At 68.7% G+C, this 14,880-nt stretch overlaps 3 protein-coding genes across 3 annotated transcripts; all 3 read left to right on the forward strand.

Annotated features, from left to right (window-relative positions):
* Positions 1–743: 743 nt before the first annotated feature.
* LOC148590033 (histone-lysine N-methyltransferase KMT5C-like) lies at positions 744–3,486 on the forward strand (the record flags this gene model as incomplete). Its single annotated transcript, XM_088539547.1, has 5 exons — positions 744–901; positions 1,687–1,706; positions 2,233–2,369; positions 3,123–3,276; positions 3,415–3,486. Coding segments are annotated over 5 exons (541 nt in total), but the record flags the coding sequence as incomplete, so codon positions are not given.
* Positions 3,487–4,953: 1,467 nt separating this feature from the next.
* Positions 4,954–12,054, forward strand: LOC148590034 (troponin T, slow skeletal muscle-like). Its single transcript, XM_088539549.1, is given in 14 exon segments — positions 4,954–4,986; positions 5,575–5,605; positions 6,221–6,253; positions 6,470–6,491; positions 6,576–6,636; positions 7,549–7,665; positions 8,352–8,363; positions 8,365–8,430; positions 9,188–9,298; positions 10,245–10,259; positions 10,261–10,355; positions 11,085–11,175; positions 11,260–11,300; positions 12,009–12,054. Coding segments are annotated over 14 exon segments (774 nt in total).
* Positions 12,055–13,575: 1,521 nt separating this feature from the next.
* Positions 13,576–14,588, forward strand: LOC148590035 (protein phosphatase 1 regulatory subunit 12C-like; the record flags this gene model as incomplete). Its single annotated transcript, XM_088539548.1, has 5 exons — positions 13,576–13,605; positions 13,690–13,794; positions 14,162–14,212; positions 14,352–14,402; positions 14,500–14,588. Coding segments are annotated over 5 exons (324 nt in total), but the record flags the coding sequence as incomplete, so codon positions are not given.
* Positions 14,589–14,880: the final 292 nt, after the last annotated feature.

Raw genomic sequence — 14,880 nt, forward strand, 5'->3', positions numbered from 1 at the left:
GACACGAAGGGACTTGGGAACAGGGGGAGATATGGGGGCAGTTGGGGACCTGGAGGGACATCAGGAGACCTACAGGGACATGCAGGGACGTGCGGAGATCTCATGGGGACCTGGGGACATGGGGGGACATGGGGGACACACAGGGAGATGGGGGGATATGGGAGGGCACTGGGGACATGGGGGATCTCATGGGGACATGGGGGGACATGGGGGACGTTCAGGTCCCTGAGGAGCCTCACAGGGACATGGGGGGGACACGGGGGATCTCTTGGGGACATGAGGGGACACGGGGGACATTCAGGTACATGAGGAGCCTCACGGGGACCCTGGGGACATGGGGGGACACGGGGGGACATTCAGGTCCCTGAGGAGCCTCACGGGGACCCTGGGGACACAGGGGATCTCATGGGGACACGGGGGATCTCAGGGGGACACGGGGGATCCCATGGGGACCCTGGGGACACGGGGGACATTCCGGTCCCTGCGGATCCTCACGGCTCCCGGGGTCCCCGGACGCCTGGGCCCGCAGGCGCAAGCACGAGCGCCTGGAGCCGCTGCAGGGATCTCATGGGGACATGGAGGGACACGGGGGATCCCATGGGGACACGGGGGGACACGGGGGATCCCATGGGGACACGGGGGATCTCAGGGGGACATGGGGGGTCCCATGGGGACCCTGGGGACATGGAGGGACGTTCAGGTCCCTGAGGATCCTCACGGCTCCCGGACGCCTGGGCCCGCAGGCGCAAGCACGAGCGCCTGGAGCCGCTGCAGGGCTGCGCGGCCGAGCTGCCCCCCCGGGGGCTCCTGCGTCGCGGCCGCAACGACTTCAGCGTCGTCTACTCCACGCGGCGGCGGCGGCCGCAGCTCTGCCTGGGCCCCGCGGCCTTCGTCAACCACGGTGGGGACGGGGACGGGAGGACAGGGGGACATGGGGGACATGAGGGGACAGGGGGGACATGGGGGGACATGGGGACAGGGGGGACATGGGGGGACAGGGGGGACATGGGGGGACGTGGGGGGACATGGGGGGACAGGGGGGACATGGGGCATAGGGGGACACAGGGACAGGGAGGACACATTGGGGACACAGGGACTGGGGACATGGAGGATAGAGGAACATTGGCATGGGGGACACAGGGACATGGAGATGGGGACAAGGGGACATAGGGGGACGGGGGGACATGGGGACAGGGGCACACGAGGGGACACAGGGACATGGAGGATAGGGGGACACGGGGACAGGGGACATGGGGACATGGAGAATAGGAGGACATGGGGATGGGGGGACATGGGACAGGGGACATGAGGGGACACAGGGACGTGGGGATGGGGAGATGGGAAAAGGGGACATGGGGGGACGGGGGACACGGGGACATGGAGGATAGAAGGGCACAGGAGACGGGGACAAGAGGACGTGGCGGCGTGAGGGGACATGGGGGACATGGGGGGGGACATGGGGGACACAGGGACATGGGGGGGACATGGGGGAGCACCCAGGACACACTGGGGACATGGGGGGGTCACAGGGGACATGGGGGGGACATGGGGGACACAGGGACATGGGGGGGACATGGGGGAGGACCCAGGACACATTGGGGACACTGGGGGGAAGGGGACACCAGGGACCCCCTGTTGTCCCCAACGTTGACCCCCCCCCCCCTTCCCCCCACGGTGACACCCCAGACTGCCGGCCCAACTGCAAGGTGAGGGGCGGGGCCAGCCGGGGGCGGGGCCAGCCGGGGGCGGGGCCTGCCGGGGGCGGGGCCTGGGGCGTGTCCCCAGGGGATGGGGCCGCCCAAGGGGGCGTGTCCCCAATAGGGGAGTGTCCCGGGGGGGGGGGGTGTCCCCGATCAGAGGAGGGTCTCAGGGAGGGATTTCCCCAAGGGGGCGTGTCCTGGGGAGGGGGCGGAGCGTCCCAGGGGGCGTGTCCCCAGTGGGGTGTTCGAGGGCCAGGGTGTCCCCAATAGGGGTGCGTGTCCCCGGGGGTCTGTGTCCCCAATAGGGGGCGTGTCCCCAATAGGGGGCGTGTCCCGAACAGGGGGCGTGTCCAGGGGAGGAGCCTCTCATGGGGCGTGTCCCCAGTGGGGTCCTTAAGGGCCAGGGTGTCCCCAATAGGGGTGCGTGTCCCCAGGGGGCTGTGTCCCCAATAGGGGGCGTGGCCCCAATAGGGGGCGTGTCCGGGGGGTGGGACCGCCCCCGGGACACGCCCCCTGTCGGGGCCCCGCCCAGCTGGTGGCGGCCGAGGGGCGGGGCGCGTGCGTGCGGGCGCTGCGGGACATCGAGCCCCAGGACGAGATCACCTGCTACTACGGGGAGGGGGCGTTCGGGGACAACAACGAGCGCTGCGAGTGCCGCACGTGCGAGAGGTGGGCGGGGCCTCGGGGGGGCGGGGCCTCAGGGGGCGGGGTTGGGGGGAGGGGGCGTTCGGGGACAACAACGAGCGCTGCGAGTGCCGCACGTGCGAGAGGTGGGCGGGGCCTGGGGGCGGGGCCTCGGGGGGCGGGGCCTCAGGGGGCGGGGTTGGGGGGAGGGGGCGTTCGGGGACAACAACGAGCGCTGCGAGTGCCGCACGTGCGAGAGGTGGGCGGGGCCTCGGGGGCGGGGCCTCCTGGGGGCGGGGCCTCGGGGGCGGGGTCTGGGGGGAGGGTTTGGGGGAGGGGGCATTCGGGGACAACAACGAGCGCTGCGAGTGCCGCACGTGCGAGAGGTGGGCGGGGCCTCGGGGGGCGGGGCCTGGGGGCGGGGCCTCGGGGGCGGGGTCTGGGGGGCGTTGAGGGGAGGGGGCGTTCGGGGACAACAAGGAGCATTGGGAGTGTGGGACGTGCATGAGGTGGGCGGGGCCTCGGGGGGGCGGGGCCTCAAAGGGGCGGTGCTTGGTGGGGGCGGGGCTCCCACAGGGAGGGGGCGTTTGAGGATAATGAACTCGTGGAGTACGTGGGGCGGGGCTTCCCTGGGGGCGGGGCGTACACGAGGGGGCGGGGCTCCAGGAGGGCGGGGTTTTCCCGGCGCAGGGAGGGGGTGGAGCCTCCGGCAGCACCGGGCGCTGTCCAAGGTGCTGAAGGGGGAAAACGGGGAGGAGCCTGCGCCCCCTCTGAGCCCGCCCCTTTCCCCGCCCACAGGCGGGGCGAAGGCGCCTTCCGGCAGCGGAGCCCGTTGGGGGCGGAGCCTCGCCCGCCCCCGCCCCCCTCGGAGCCGTCCCCGCCCCCGCCCTCCCGGTACCGCCTGCGGGAGACGGAGGGGCGGCTGCGGGGGCGGGGCCGGCGCGCCCAGGGGGCGGGGCGTCGGCGGCGCCCCGCCTCCCGCCCCCCGCGGCGCCGCCGCCGCCGCCCCGCCCCCCCGCCGGGCCCCGCCCTCCGCGTGGCCCTGCACGACTGCGCGGGCTGTGGGCGGGGCTGCCGCCTGCGGGCGGAGCTGCGCGTGCGCCTCGAGAGGCTCCGCCCCCCGCCGCCGGACACGCCCCCGCCGCCCCGCCCCACCCCCTGAGACCCCCCCCCAACGTTTCTTACCTTTTTGGGCGGGAAGCGTTTTTTTTTTTTTTTTTACCTTTTTGGGTGTTTTTATTCCCGTTTTCTTACTCAGCGATTTGCCCTTTTCCTACGCCGTTTTCTACCTTTTTTGGGGGCATTTTCTTACATTTTTATTCAAGGGACACACGTTACTCCCCCCTCCCCCCACCAGGACTCCTGGGCCCCTCCCGGATTCCCCCTGCCCCGGGGGGGGGGGGTTGGTGCTATTGGGGGGGGGGGGCTGGTGCTATTGTCAATTTTGGTGCAAAACTGCCCTTTTTTAACCAAAATAAAGAAAAAAAAAAAAACAACAACAAAAAAGCGCTCTGAGTCGCTATTGTATTTGGAAGGGGGGGGGGGGGGGGGTCACGTCCTTGTCCCCGTGTCCCCCTCCCCATTGTTCTCCTGGAACAAAGGGCAGGAATGTCCCCAATGTCCCCAACAGGTGCCGGGGACAGGGGTGACATCAAAGGACAGGAATAGGGCCCAGGCATCCGGGCCCCTCCCCCCCGGGGCTTTTGTTCCCCCCCCCCCGCCCCGAAGCTGGAAGGGCCCAGGCGTCCGGGGGGGGGTGGGGGGAGAGGGGCCCAGGCGTCCGGGGGCCCTGATGTCCCCAAAGGGCCCAGGCGTCCGGGCCCCCCCCCCCCCCCCGGTCCCCCGTTTTAAGCCCCGACAGCTGCGGGGTGTCGGGTGACGGTGACATTTGGTGGCATTTTGGGAACAATGAGCGCGGGGGGGGGCGGGGGGGGGATGCGTCACTCCGGGGGGGGGGGGGAGGGGGCGGGACGGACCCCCATAAAGGGGACCCCGGCGGGGGGGGAGGGGGTCGCGGTTCAGGGTCCCCGTGGAGCCGCCGGTGCCGGGGGGGGCGGTTATGGGGCTATAGGGGCTATAGGGGAGATGGGGGGCGTGGGGGGGGCTATAGGGGAGATGGGATCTATAGGGGGCTCTAAGGAAGAGGGGGTCGATGGGGGCTATAGGGGGCTCTAAGGAAGATGGGGTCGATGGGATCTATAGGGGGCTCTAAGGAAGATGGGGGTCGATGGGGGCTATAGGGGGCTCTAAGGAAGATGGGGGTCGATGGGGGCTATAGGGGGGCTCTAAGGAAGATGGGGGTCGATGGGGCTATAGGGGACATCGGGGTTTTAGGGGTCTATAGGGGGCTGTGGGGTCTATAGGGGGCAAGATGGGGTGTCTATAAGGGGCTATGGGGGCTATAAGGGAGACAGAGCCTATGGGGGCTATAGAGGGTGCTCTATAGAGCCTATGGGGGCTATAGAGGGGTATAGGAAGAAGGAGGCTATGAAGGTCTATGGGGATTATAGGGGGCCATGGAGATCTATGGGGAGCAACGAGGGGCTACAAGAGCCCATAGGGGGCTATGGGGGGAGCTATAGGGGGTGCCCCCTATATCTCCCCCCCCCAGGTGCCACCAGCCGCCGCCATGTCCGAGGCCGAAGAGGAGTACGAGGAGTGAGTGACCCCCCCCGCCCCCCCCCCGGACGCCGGGGCCCCCATAGGCTCCATATGGGGATCCCCCCCCCCATTGCCCCCATCCTGGGATTTGCCCCCAAACTGCCCCCCCCCCCCCCCAATCCCGGCCTGGTCTGACCCCCCCCCCCCCCCTTCTCTCCTTCCCCCCCAGGGAGCAGCAGGAAGGTGAGTGAACGAAGGGGACCCCTAATTGGGACCCCTCATTAACCCCCTTAATTAACCCTATACTTAACCCCCAATGAACCCCTTCAGTCAGCCCTAATTAACACCCCAGTTAACCCTAATGACCCCCCTCCACTGACCCTTTAATTAACCCCCTCTAATGATACCCCTTAAGGAACAACCCACCCCCCAATCAAGCCTAATTAACCCCGCCCCAATTACCCCCCCCCAATTAACCCCCTCGCAGGGGCTTGTGCCCCCACCCGGGGTGTCTTTGTGGTTCTAATTAACCCGCTGATAACGGGGGGGAGGGGAGTGTTAATTAACCTGCAATTAGCGGCTCTGGGTGATTAACCCGGGGGGGGGATCCCGTCATTGACCCCCCCCCACCCCGTGTCCCACAGAGGAGGAGCCGCCCCAGGAGGAGGAGGAGGATGAAGGTGGGAGAGACCCCCCAAACCCCAGGAACACCCCAAAGACCCCCCAAAACACCTCGAACCCCCCAAACTGCCCCAAAACCCCCTGGGAAAGACCCCCAATGCCTTGAACACCCCCCCAAATCCGCCGGTACCCCAAAATGCCATGAATCCCCCCAAAACACCTCGAACCCCCCCAAACTGCCCCAAAACACCCTGAGAAAAACCCCCAATGCCTTGAACCCCCCCCAAACCCACCAATACCCCAAAACGCCCTGAAACCCCCCAAAACACCCCGAAACCCCCCAAAACACCCCGACCACCCCCCAAAACGCCCTGAAACCCCCACGCCCCCCCCCAAGAACCTGAAACCCCCCAAAACCACAAGATCCCCCCCAAAACACCCAGACCCCCCCACTTGAGCCCCCAAATCCGGGATCTGACCCCAATCCTGCCCCCCCCCACCCCTTGGAGCCCCCCCCACGCCCTGGGACCCACCCAAAAACCCCAGAAACTGCCCCAAAATCCCCCCCATAGAGACTCCCCACCCCTTGGAACCCCTATGTGAGGGGGGGCTCCCCTATGTGGGGGCTCCCCTATATGGGAGGGGGGGGTCGAGCCTGACCCCCCCCCCCCCAGCTCCGGAGCCTCCGAAGCCGCTGGAGGAGCCAGGTAGGATCCCCCCCCCCCAACCCCCTATAGCTCCCCCATATCCCCTATAGCCCCCTATATCCTCCTAGATCCCCTATAAATCCCCTATACCCCCATACCCCCTATATCCCCCTATATCTATCCTATCCCCCCTATACCCCCTATATCCCCCTATATCTATCCTATCCCCCCTATATCCCCTATATCCCCTATAACCCCCCCCCATCTCCTCCCCAGAGGAGGAGCGTCCCAGGCCGCGGTGAGCGCCGCAGGGGGCGTGGCTTGGCGGGAGGGGGCGTGGCCTGGCCGTGGACCCGCCCCCGGCGCTGACCCCGCCCCCCAGCCCCGTGGTGCCCCAGTTGGCCCCGCCCAAGATCCCCGAGGGGGAGAAAGTCGATTTTGACGTGAGTGGGCGGGGCTAAAGTGGGCGGGGCTAAATGAGACGGGAAAGTGGGAGGGGCTAAGGGATGGGGTGAGGCTAAGGGGATGGGGCGGGGCTAGGAACCACAAGGGGGGAGTTAGGGGTATGTCGTGGGGCGGGACTAGAGGGTGTGGGCGGGGCTAATGTGGGTGTAGGGAGATGGGGCGGGGCTAAGGGGCTGGGGGCGGGGCTATGGGGGGGGGGGACCGAGAGGGTGTTGGTGTCCCCATGTCCCCAATGCCCCCAATGTCTCCCATGTCCCTGTGTTGTCCCTGTGTCCCCATGTTGTCCCTGTGTCCCCACCCTGTCCCCCATGTCCCCCCCGTACCCCCAATGTCTCCCATGTCCCTATATCCCGATTCTGTCCCCATGTTGTCCCCATGTTGTCCCCGTGTCCCCACACTGTCCCCACACTGTCCCCCCCGTCCCCGTGTCCCCCCCCGTCCCCGTGTCCCCACACTGTCCCCACACCGTTCCCCCCCGTCCCCGTGTCCCCGTCCCCGTCCCCGTGTCCCCCCACTGTCCCCATGTCCCCACACTGTCCCCATGTCCCCACGCTGTCCCCATGTCCCCCCACTGTCCCCATGTCCCCACGCCGTCCCCGTGTCCCCACACTGTCCCCATGTCCCCACACTGTCCCCGTGTCCCCACACTGTCCCCGTGTCCCCCCGTGTCCCCACACTGTCCCCGTGTCCCCCCCGTGTCCCCACGCCGTCCTCATGTCCCCGTGTCCCCACACTGTCCCCATGTCCCCACACTGTCCCCGTGTCCCCCCCGTGTCCCCACACCGTCCCCCCGTCCCCATGTCCCCACACTGTCCCCATGTCCCCACACTGTCCCCATGTCCCCACACTGTCCCCGTGTCCCCATGCTGTCCCCGTGTCCCCCGTCCCAGGACATCCACCGCAAGCGCATGGAGAAGGACCTGCTGGAGCTGCAGACTCTGATTGACGCCCATTTCGAGCAGCGGCGCCGCGAGGAGGAGGAGCTGGTGGCCCTCATGGACAGAATTGTGGGGACATGGGGACATTGGGGACATTGGGACATGGGGGGACATTGGAGGAGCTGGTGGCCCTCATGGACAGAATTGTGGGGACATGGGGACATTGGGGGGGACATTGGGACATGGGGGGACATGGGGGACATGGGGGACATGGGGGGGCATTGGAGGAGCTGGTGGCCCTCATGGACAGAATTGTGGGGACATGGGGACATTGGGGGACATTGGGGACATGGGGGACACCAGGGGGGACATGGGGACATGGGGGACATTGGAGGAGCTGGTGGCCCTCATGGACAGAATTGTGGGGACATTGGGGACATGGGGGACATTGGGGACATGGGGGACACCGGGGGGAACATGGGGGACATTGGAGGAGCTGGTGGCCCTCATGGACAGAATTGTGGGGACACTGGGGGACATCGGGGGACATCGGGGGGATGGGGACATGGAGGGACATGGGGGACATGGGGACATGGGAGACATGGGGGACATTGGGGACATGGAGCGACATGGGGACATGGGAGGACATGGGGGGACATGGGGACACGGGGGGACATGGGGATATTGGGGACATGGGGGGACAGGCGGGGTCATTGGTGTCCCAGAGCCCTGTCCCCCTCCTGTTCCCTCTACATCTCCCTCCCCATGTCCCCATGTCCCCATTGTCCCCATTGTCCCCATTGTCCCCGTTCCAGGAGCGCCGTCGGGGCCGAGCGCAACGAGCAGCTCCGGAGCCGCACGGAAAAGGAGCGGGAGCGGCAGGCGCGGCTGGCGGTGACCGGACGGGGCCACGGGGACATGGGGACAGCGGGGGGACACGGGGACAGCGGGGGGACATGGGGACATCCGGGAACAGGGGACACGGGGACAGCGTGGGGACAGCGGGGGGACACGGGGACATCCGGGAACAGGGGACACGGGGACAGCGGAATCCCCTTGGGAAATCCTGAGGCCATCGGGGAGCCCCTTGGGGACCTCAAGAAGCCTCTTGGGGACATTGGAGGATCCTTGGGGACACCAGAGGATCCTTGGGGACATTGGGGAGGCCCTTCGGGACATTGGGGGGCTCCTGGGGACACCAGGACCCACCTGGGACATTGGGGGACCCTTTGGGCCATCGGTGGGGGGGGGCTTGGGGACATCAGAAGGACATTGGGGAGGCCCTTGAGGACATCAGGGGACATCAGAGGATCCTTGGGGACATCGAGGAGGCCTTTGGGGACATCGGGGGACATTGGGGACACGAGGACCCACCGGGGACATTGGGGGGACCCTTCAGGCCATCGGTGGGGGGGACCTTGGGGACATCGGAGGATCTTTGGGGACATCGGGGGACATTGGAGGATCCTTGGGGACATCGAGGGGCCCTTGGGAACATCAGGGGACATCAGAGGATCTTTGGGGACATCGGGGGACATCGGAGGATCTTTGGGGACATTGGGGAGGCCCTTGGGGACATCGTGGGGGCCCCTGGGGCCACGGGCACCTTGGGGACAGCCCTGTCCCTGTCCCCGTCCCCGTCCCCGTCCAGGAGGAGAAGCTCCGCAAGGAGGAGGAGGAGGCCAAGAAACGGGCGGAGGACGACGCCAAGAAGAAGAAAGTTCTGTCCAACATGCCCCATTTCGGGGGGTACCTGGCCAAGGTGGGACACGGGGACATGGGGACACGGGGGGGGGACATGGGGGGGACATGGGGACATGGGGGGGGACATGGGGACATGGGGGGGGACATGGGGGGGACACGGGGACATGGCGGGGACATGGGGACACAGCAGGGACATGGTGGGGACATGGGGACATGGGGGGGACATGGGGACAGCACCATTTCGGGGGGTACCTGGCCAAGGTGGGACACAGGGGGGGACATGGGGACATGGCGGGGACATGGGGACACTGTGGGGACACGGGGGGGACATGGGGACACTGTGGGGACAGCAGGACCCCACAGAGACCCATGGGGATCCCCAAAACCCATTGAAACCCCAAGGAGCCCCACAGGGACCCAATGTCCCCCAACGTCCCCATTGTCCCTCATGTCCCTCCCTTGTCCCCGTGTCCCCCAATGTCCCCATTGTCCCCATTGTCCTCAATGTCCCCATTGTCCCTGTGTCCTCCAATGCCCCCATGTCCCCAATGTCCCCATTGTCCCCAATGTCCCCATTGTCCCCAATGCCCCCATGTCCCCATTGTCCCCATGTCCTCATTGTCCCCAATGTCCCCATTGTCTCCGTGTCCCATTGTCCTCCAATGCCCCCATGTCCCCAATGCCCCCATGTCCTCATCATCCCCATTGTCCCCATTGTCCCCGTTGTCCCTATTGTCCTCATTGTCCCCATTGTCCCTCCCATTGTCCCCATGTCCCCATTGTCCCCACTCTCTTCCCATTGTCCCCAATGTCCCCGTTGTCCCCCATTGTCCCCATGTCCCCAATGTCCCCATTGTCCCCATGTCCCCATTGTCCCTCCCATTGTCCCCATGTCCCCATTATCCCCACTCTCTTCCATTGTCCCCATTGTCCCCATTGTCCCTCCCATTGTCCCCATGTCCCCATTGTCCCCGTTGTCCCCATTGTCCCCATTGTCCCCCCAGGCCGAGCAGCGCCGGGGGCCGCCGTCAGACCGGCCGCGAGACCAAACTCCGGGTTTTGGCCGAGCGGAAGCGGCCGCTGGTGCTGGAGGCTCTGCGGGAGGACGAGCTGCGGTAGCGCGAGCCGGGAACGCCGGGAATGCTGGGAATGGCGGGAACGCCGGGAATGGCGGGAGAGCCGGGAATGGCGGGAGAGCCGGGAATGCTGGGAATGCCGGGAGCGGCAGGAACGGCGGGAATGGCGGGGAACGGCGGGAATGCTGGGAATGGCGGGAATGGCGGGAACGGCGGGAGAGCCAGGAATGCTGGGAACGCCGGGAATGCTGGGAATGGCGGGAGCGGTGGAGAGCTGGAAATGGCGGGGAATGGCGGGAATGGTGGGAGAGGCGGGAATGGCAGGAGAGCCGGGAACGCTGGGAGCGGCGGGAAAGGCGGGAATGGAGGGAATGCTGGGAAAGCTGGGAAAGCCGGGGAGCAGCAGGAATGGCGGGAGAGCCGGGAGCAGCGGGAATGGCCGGAATGCCAGCAGTGGTGGGAATGACAGGGAAAACCCCGGGAACAAACCACGGAACAACCCTGGGAACACCGGGAATGATGCGAATAGCCAGAATGACGGGGACAACCCCAGGAGCGACCCTGGGAAGAACCCCGGGAATGCCAGGAACGCCCCCCCCCCAACCCGGGAATAGCGGGAATAACCCTGGGAACAACCCTGGGAATAACCCTGGGAATAACCCTGGGAATAACCCTGGGAATAACCCTGGGAATAACCCTGGGAACAACCCTGGGAATAACCCTGGGAATAACCCTGGGAATAACCCTGGGAATCCCTCCCTCCCCCAGGGCCAAGGCCCGGGAGCTCCACGACTGGATCCAGCAGTTGGAATCGGAGAAGTTCGACCTCATGGAGAAGCTGCGGAGGCAGAAATACGAGGTGGGGGCCGGGGCCCCCTCGGGGGGGGGGCGGGGGGGTCGCCCGGACGCCGGGGCCCCTTCCCCAACCCCCCTCCCCCCCCAGATCAACGTCCTCTACAACCGGATCAGCCACGCGCAGAAATTGTGAGTGGGGTTTGGGGGGAATCCCGGGGGATTTGGGGCTCCCGGGGGGATTTGGGGGGTTCCGGGAAGGATCCGGGGGGTTTTCCAGGATCCTGGGGGATATTGGGGCAAGTCCAGGGGTTTTGGGGGGTTCCAGGTGCTTTGGGGGGTTCCAGGTGTTTTTTGGGTGATCCCAGGTGTTTTGGGGTGGTTCCCAGTGTTTTCTGGGTGGTTCCGGCTGTTTTTTGGGTAGTTCCAGGTGTTTTTCGGTGGCTCTGGGTATTTTGGAGGCTTTCAGGGCCATTTTGGGGGGAGATTCCGGATGCTTTAGGGGGTTTCCGAGTGTTTTCTGGGTGTTTTCTGGGTGTTTTGGGGGATTTCCGGGTGTTCTGGGTAGTCCCGGGTGTTTTGGGGTAGTTTTGGGTGTTTTTGGGTGGCTCCGGGTGTTTTCTTGGTGGTTCCAGGTGTTTGGGGGGGGGTTCCAGCTATTTTGGGGTTTTCCGGGCCGGTTTTGGGGGGGTTCTGGGTGTTTTGGGGGTTTCCATGCCGGTTTTGGGGTTATCCTGGGGTTTTTGGGGGTTTCCGGGCCGGTTTTGGGGGGGTTCTGGGTGTTTTGGGGGTTTCCATGCCGGTTTTGGGGTTATCCTGGGGGTTTTGGGGGCTTCCGGGCCGGTTTTGGGCCCATTTCTCAGGGTTTTGGGGCTCCGGCCCCGCCCCACCGCCCCGCAGCAAGAAGGTCGTCGGGAAGGGCCGCGTGGGCGGGCGCTGGAAGTGACGTGCAATAAAACGACGTCATCACCACGCGCCGCGTCACGTGTCTGTCGGGGGCGGGGTCAGCGCGTTTTCCCGTGAGGCCCCTCCGCGGCCTGCGGCTCCCAGCGCCCCTCGCGCGCCACTTCCGGCCTCCCGCGCCGTTGCCATGGCGCCCTTCCCCGGCACTTCCGGTACGGCGTCGCACAGGCCCATGGCGGCCGCGGCGGCCTCCAACTCCCGGCAGCCCCCGCGCGCGTTGCCATGGAGCCCTGCAGCTTCCTGCCGCTCCCGGCAGACCCCGCGCGCCACTTCCGGCCTCCCGCCCCGTTGCCATGGCGCCCGGCGCCGCCTCCAACTCCCGGCGCCCCCCGCGGCGCCGCTTCCGCCGCGTTGCCATGGCGCCCCGCCCCGGCGCTTCCGGTACGGCGGCCGCGCGGGGCCATGGCGGCGGCGGCCCGCGCGCGGCGCCGGGAGCGGCTGCGGCGCTGGGAGGGGCCGGCGCGGGGCGGGGCCAGCGCCCTGCGCCAGGTGGGCGGGGCCGGCGGGAGGGGGCGGGGCTTGGGGCGAGGGCGGGGCTCGATGGGAGGGGCGGGGCTTACAGGGGAGAGGGAGGCTCGAGGGGGCGGGGCTACCGGGGGCGGGACTGGCGGGAAAGGGGCGGGGGTCAGCATGAGGCGATGGGGGAGGGGCTGGCCGCCTGGCCCCGCCCCCCTGCAGAACCAGGAGCGCCGCCCCTCCCGCCCGAGGCTCCTCCCCCCGCGAGGGCCCCGCCCCGTCACGTGAGTCCCGGGTGTGGTGGCTCCGCCCCCTTCCCCTTTGGTGCCCCGGGGAGGGGGGCGGGGGGCATTAACGGGGTCCGGACGGTGCCCCCGCCCCCCCCCCCCGGTCATTTCCGGTCCGGGAGGAGGGGGCGGAGCCGGAGGGCGGGGCCCGATCCTGGCGCCAGGTACCGGGGGGGCGGGGCGGGGGGTGGAGCCCGGGCGCCACTGACCCCGCCCCCCTCCCCAGGGCGTGACCCCGACGGAGCCCAGGGAGGCGGAGAAGAAGCCGATTGGCTGCAGCCGGCAAGGGGCGGGGCCCCGAGCGGCCAATCGGAGAGGACGAGAGGAGGCGGGACCAGGAGGAGGCTCCACCCCCGGAGAGCGCGGTGGGGGCGGGACTCGAGGGGGGGGTGATTGGGGCCTATGGGGGAGGGCTGCGGTGGGCGGGGCTATCCGGTGGGCGGGGCTATGGGGTGGGCGGGGCTATCGGGTCTATGGGGGGAGGTCTAGGGCCCCCCCATTTCCTCCCCCCCTCTCGGACGCCTGGGCCCCTCTGCCCCCCCCCAAGGAGAGGTGGAAGGGGCGGGGTCGGGGGGGCGGGGGCCAGGCACTCAGGCCCCGCCCCCCCGCTCATCCTCCCCCTCCTCCCCCCCAGGACGAGGGCAGCGACGAGGACGGAGCGGCCGGGGGGGGAGGGGCCGGGGGGGAGGGGCGGGCGGGCGGGGGGGGGAGGGGCCGGCGACCCCCCCTCGCCCCCCCCCGGCCGCCCCCCCCCCCGCCCGACAGTGACCCCCGGCCCCGACTACGAGAAGGTGAGAACGGGGGGGGGGGGGGCGTGTTTGGGGGGCGGGGCGTGTTCTGGGGGCGGGGCCCGCCTCTGACCCCGCCCCCCGCAGCTCTCGGCGCTCCTGTGGGCGGAGAACGAGCAGCTCCGGGAGCAGCTGCAGGAGACGGAGCTGCAGCTGGCGCAGCTGCGCCTGGAGCTGGAGCGGCTGGCGCAGGTACCGGGGGGGGGCCCGGCGTCCGGGGGGGGGCCCGGGTGTCCGGGGGGGGCCCGGCGTCCGGGGGGGACCCGGCGTCCGGGAAGGGCCCCGGCGTCCGGGACGGGCCCCGGCGTCCGGGGGGGGGGCCCGGGTGTCCGGGAAGGGCCCCGGTGTCCGGGAAGGGTCTGGGCGTCCGGGGAGGGCCCCGGCGTCCGGGAAGGGTCCGGGTGTCCGGGGAGGGCCCCGGCGTCCGGGGGGGGCCGGGTGTCCGGGAAGGGCCCCGGCATCCAGGAAGGGGCCCTGGTGTCCGGGAAGGGCCCCGGCATCCGGGAAGGGCCCCGGCGTCCGGGAAGGGCCCCGGCGTCCTGCACCGCTCTCCCCGCAGCGGCAGGAACGCATCGCGGAGCGGCCGGCGCTGCTGGAGCTGGAGCGATTCGTGAGTGCCCCGGGGGGGGGGCCCAGGCGTCCGGGCCCCCCTTCCCCCCCCCCCCCCCCCCCCGCCCCCATTCCCGGTTTTTCCCAGCCCCCATTCCCGGTTTTCCCAGCCCCTTCCCCACCTGCCCCCCGTCCCGCAGGAGCGGCGGGCGCTGGAGCGGAAGGCGGCGGAGCTGGAGGAGGAGCTCAAGGTCGGAGCGCCCGGACGCCCGGGCCCCTCGCTGGGGGGGGGGGCAGCGCCCGGACGCCTGGGCCCTCACGCGTGTCCCCCCCCCGCGCCCCCCCCAGGCCCTCTCGGACCTTCGCGCCGACAACCAGCGGCTGAAGGACGAGAACGCGGCGCTGATCCGGGTCATCAGCCGCCTCTCCAAGTGACACCGGGGACGGGGGGCCGCCCCACGGGGACCCGGGGCCACCCAGGGCCACCCCACGGGGCGCCAGGGCCACCCAGGGCCACCCCACGGGGCGCCAGGGCCACCCAGGGCCACATGGAGCCACCCGGGGCCGCCCTATGGGCCCCAATGGCCCCTTCCCGCCCCCCAGTTAGAGCCGCGAGGGGGGCGGAGCCAAAGCCGGGAGGGGCGGGGCTGGAGGGGTGGGCGGGGCCAACCCACCCCCTGCAGAGGCCACGCCCTCGTACGTGTCAAAGTGGGCGGGGTCACCGCACGC

This window comes from Tinamus guttatus, unplaced genomic scaffold (assembly GCF_059628265.1).
Source record: "Tinamus guttatus ecotype Peru unplaced genomic scaffold, ASM5962826v1 Tinamus_guttatus_pri_ptg001825l, whole genome shotgun sequence".
Lineage (NCBI taxonomy): Eukaryota > Metazoa > Chordata > Aves > Tinamiformes > Tinamidae > Tinamus > Tinamus guttatus.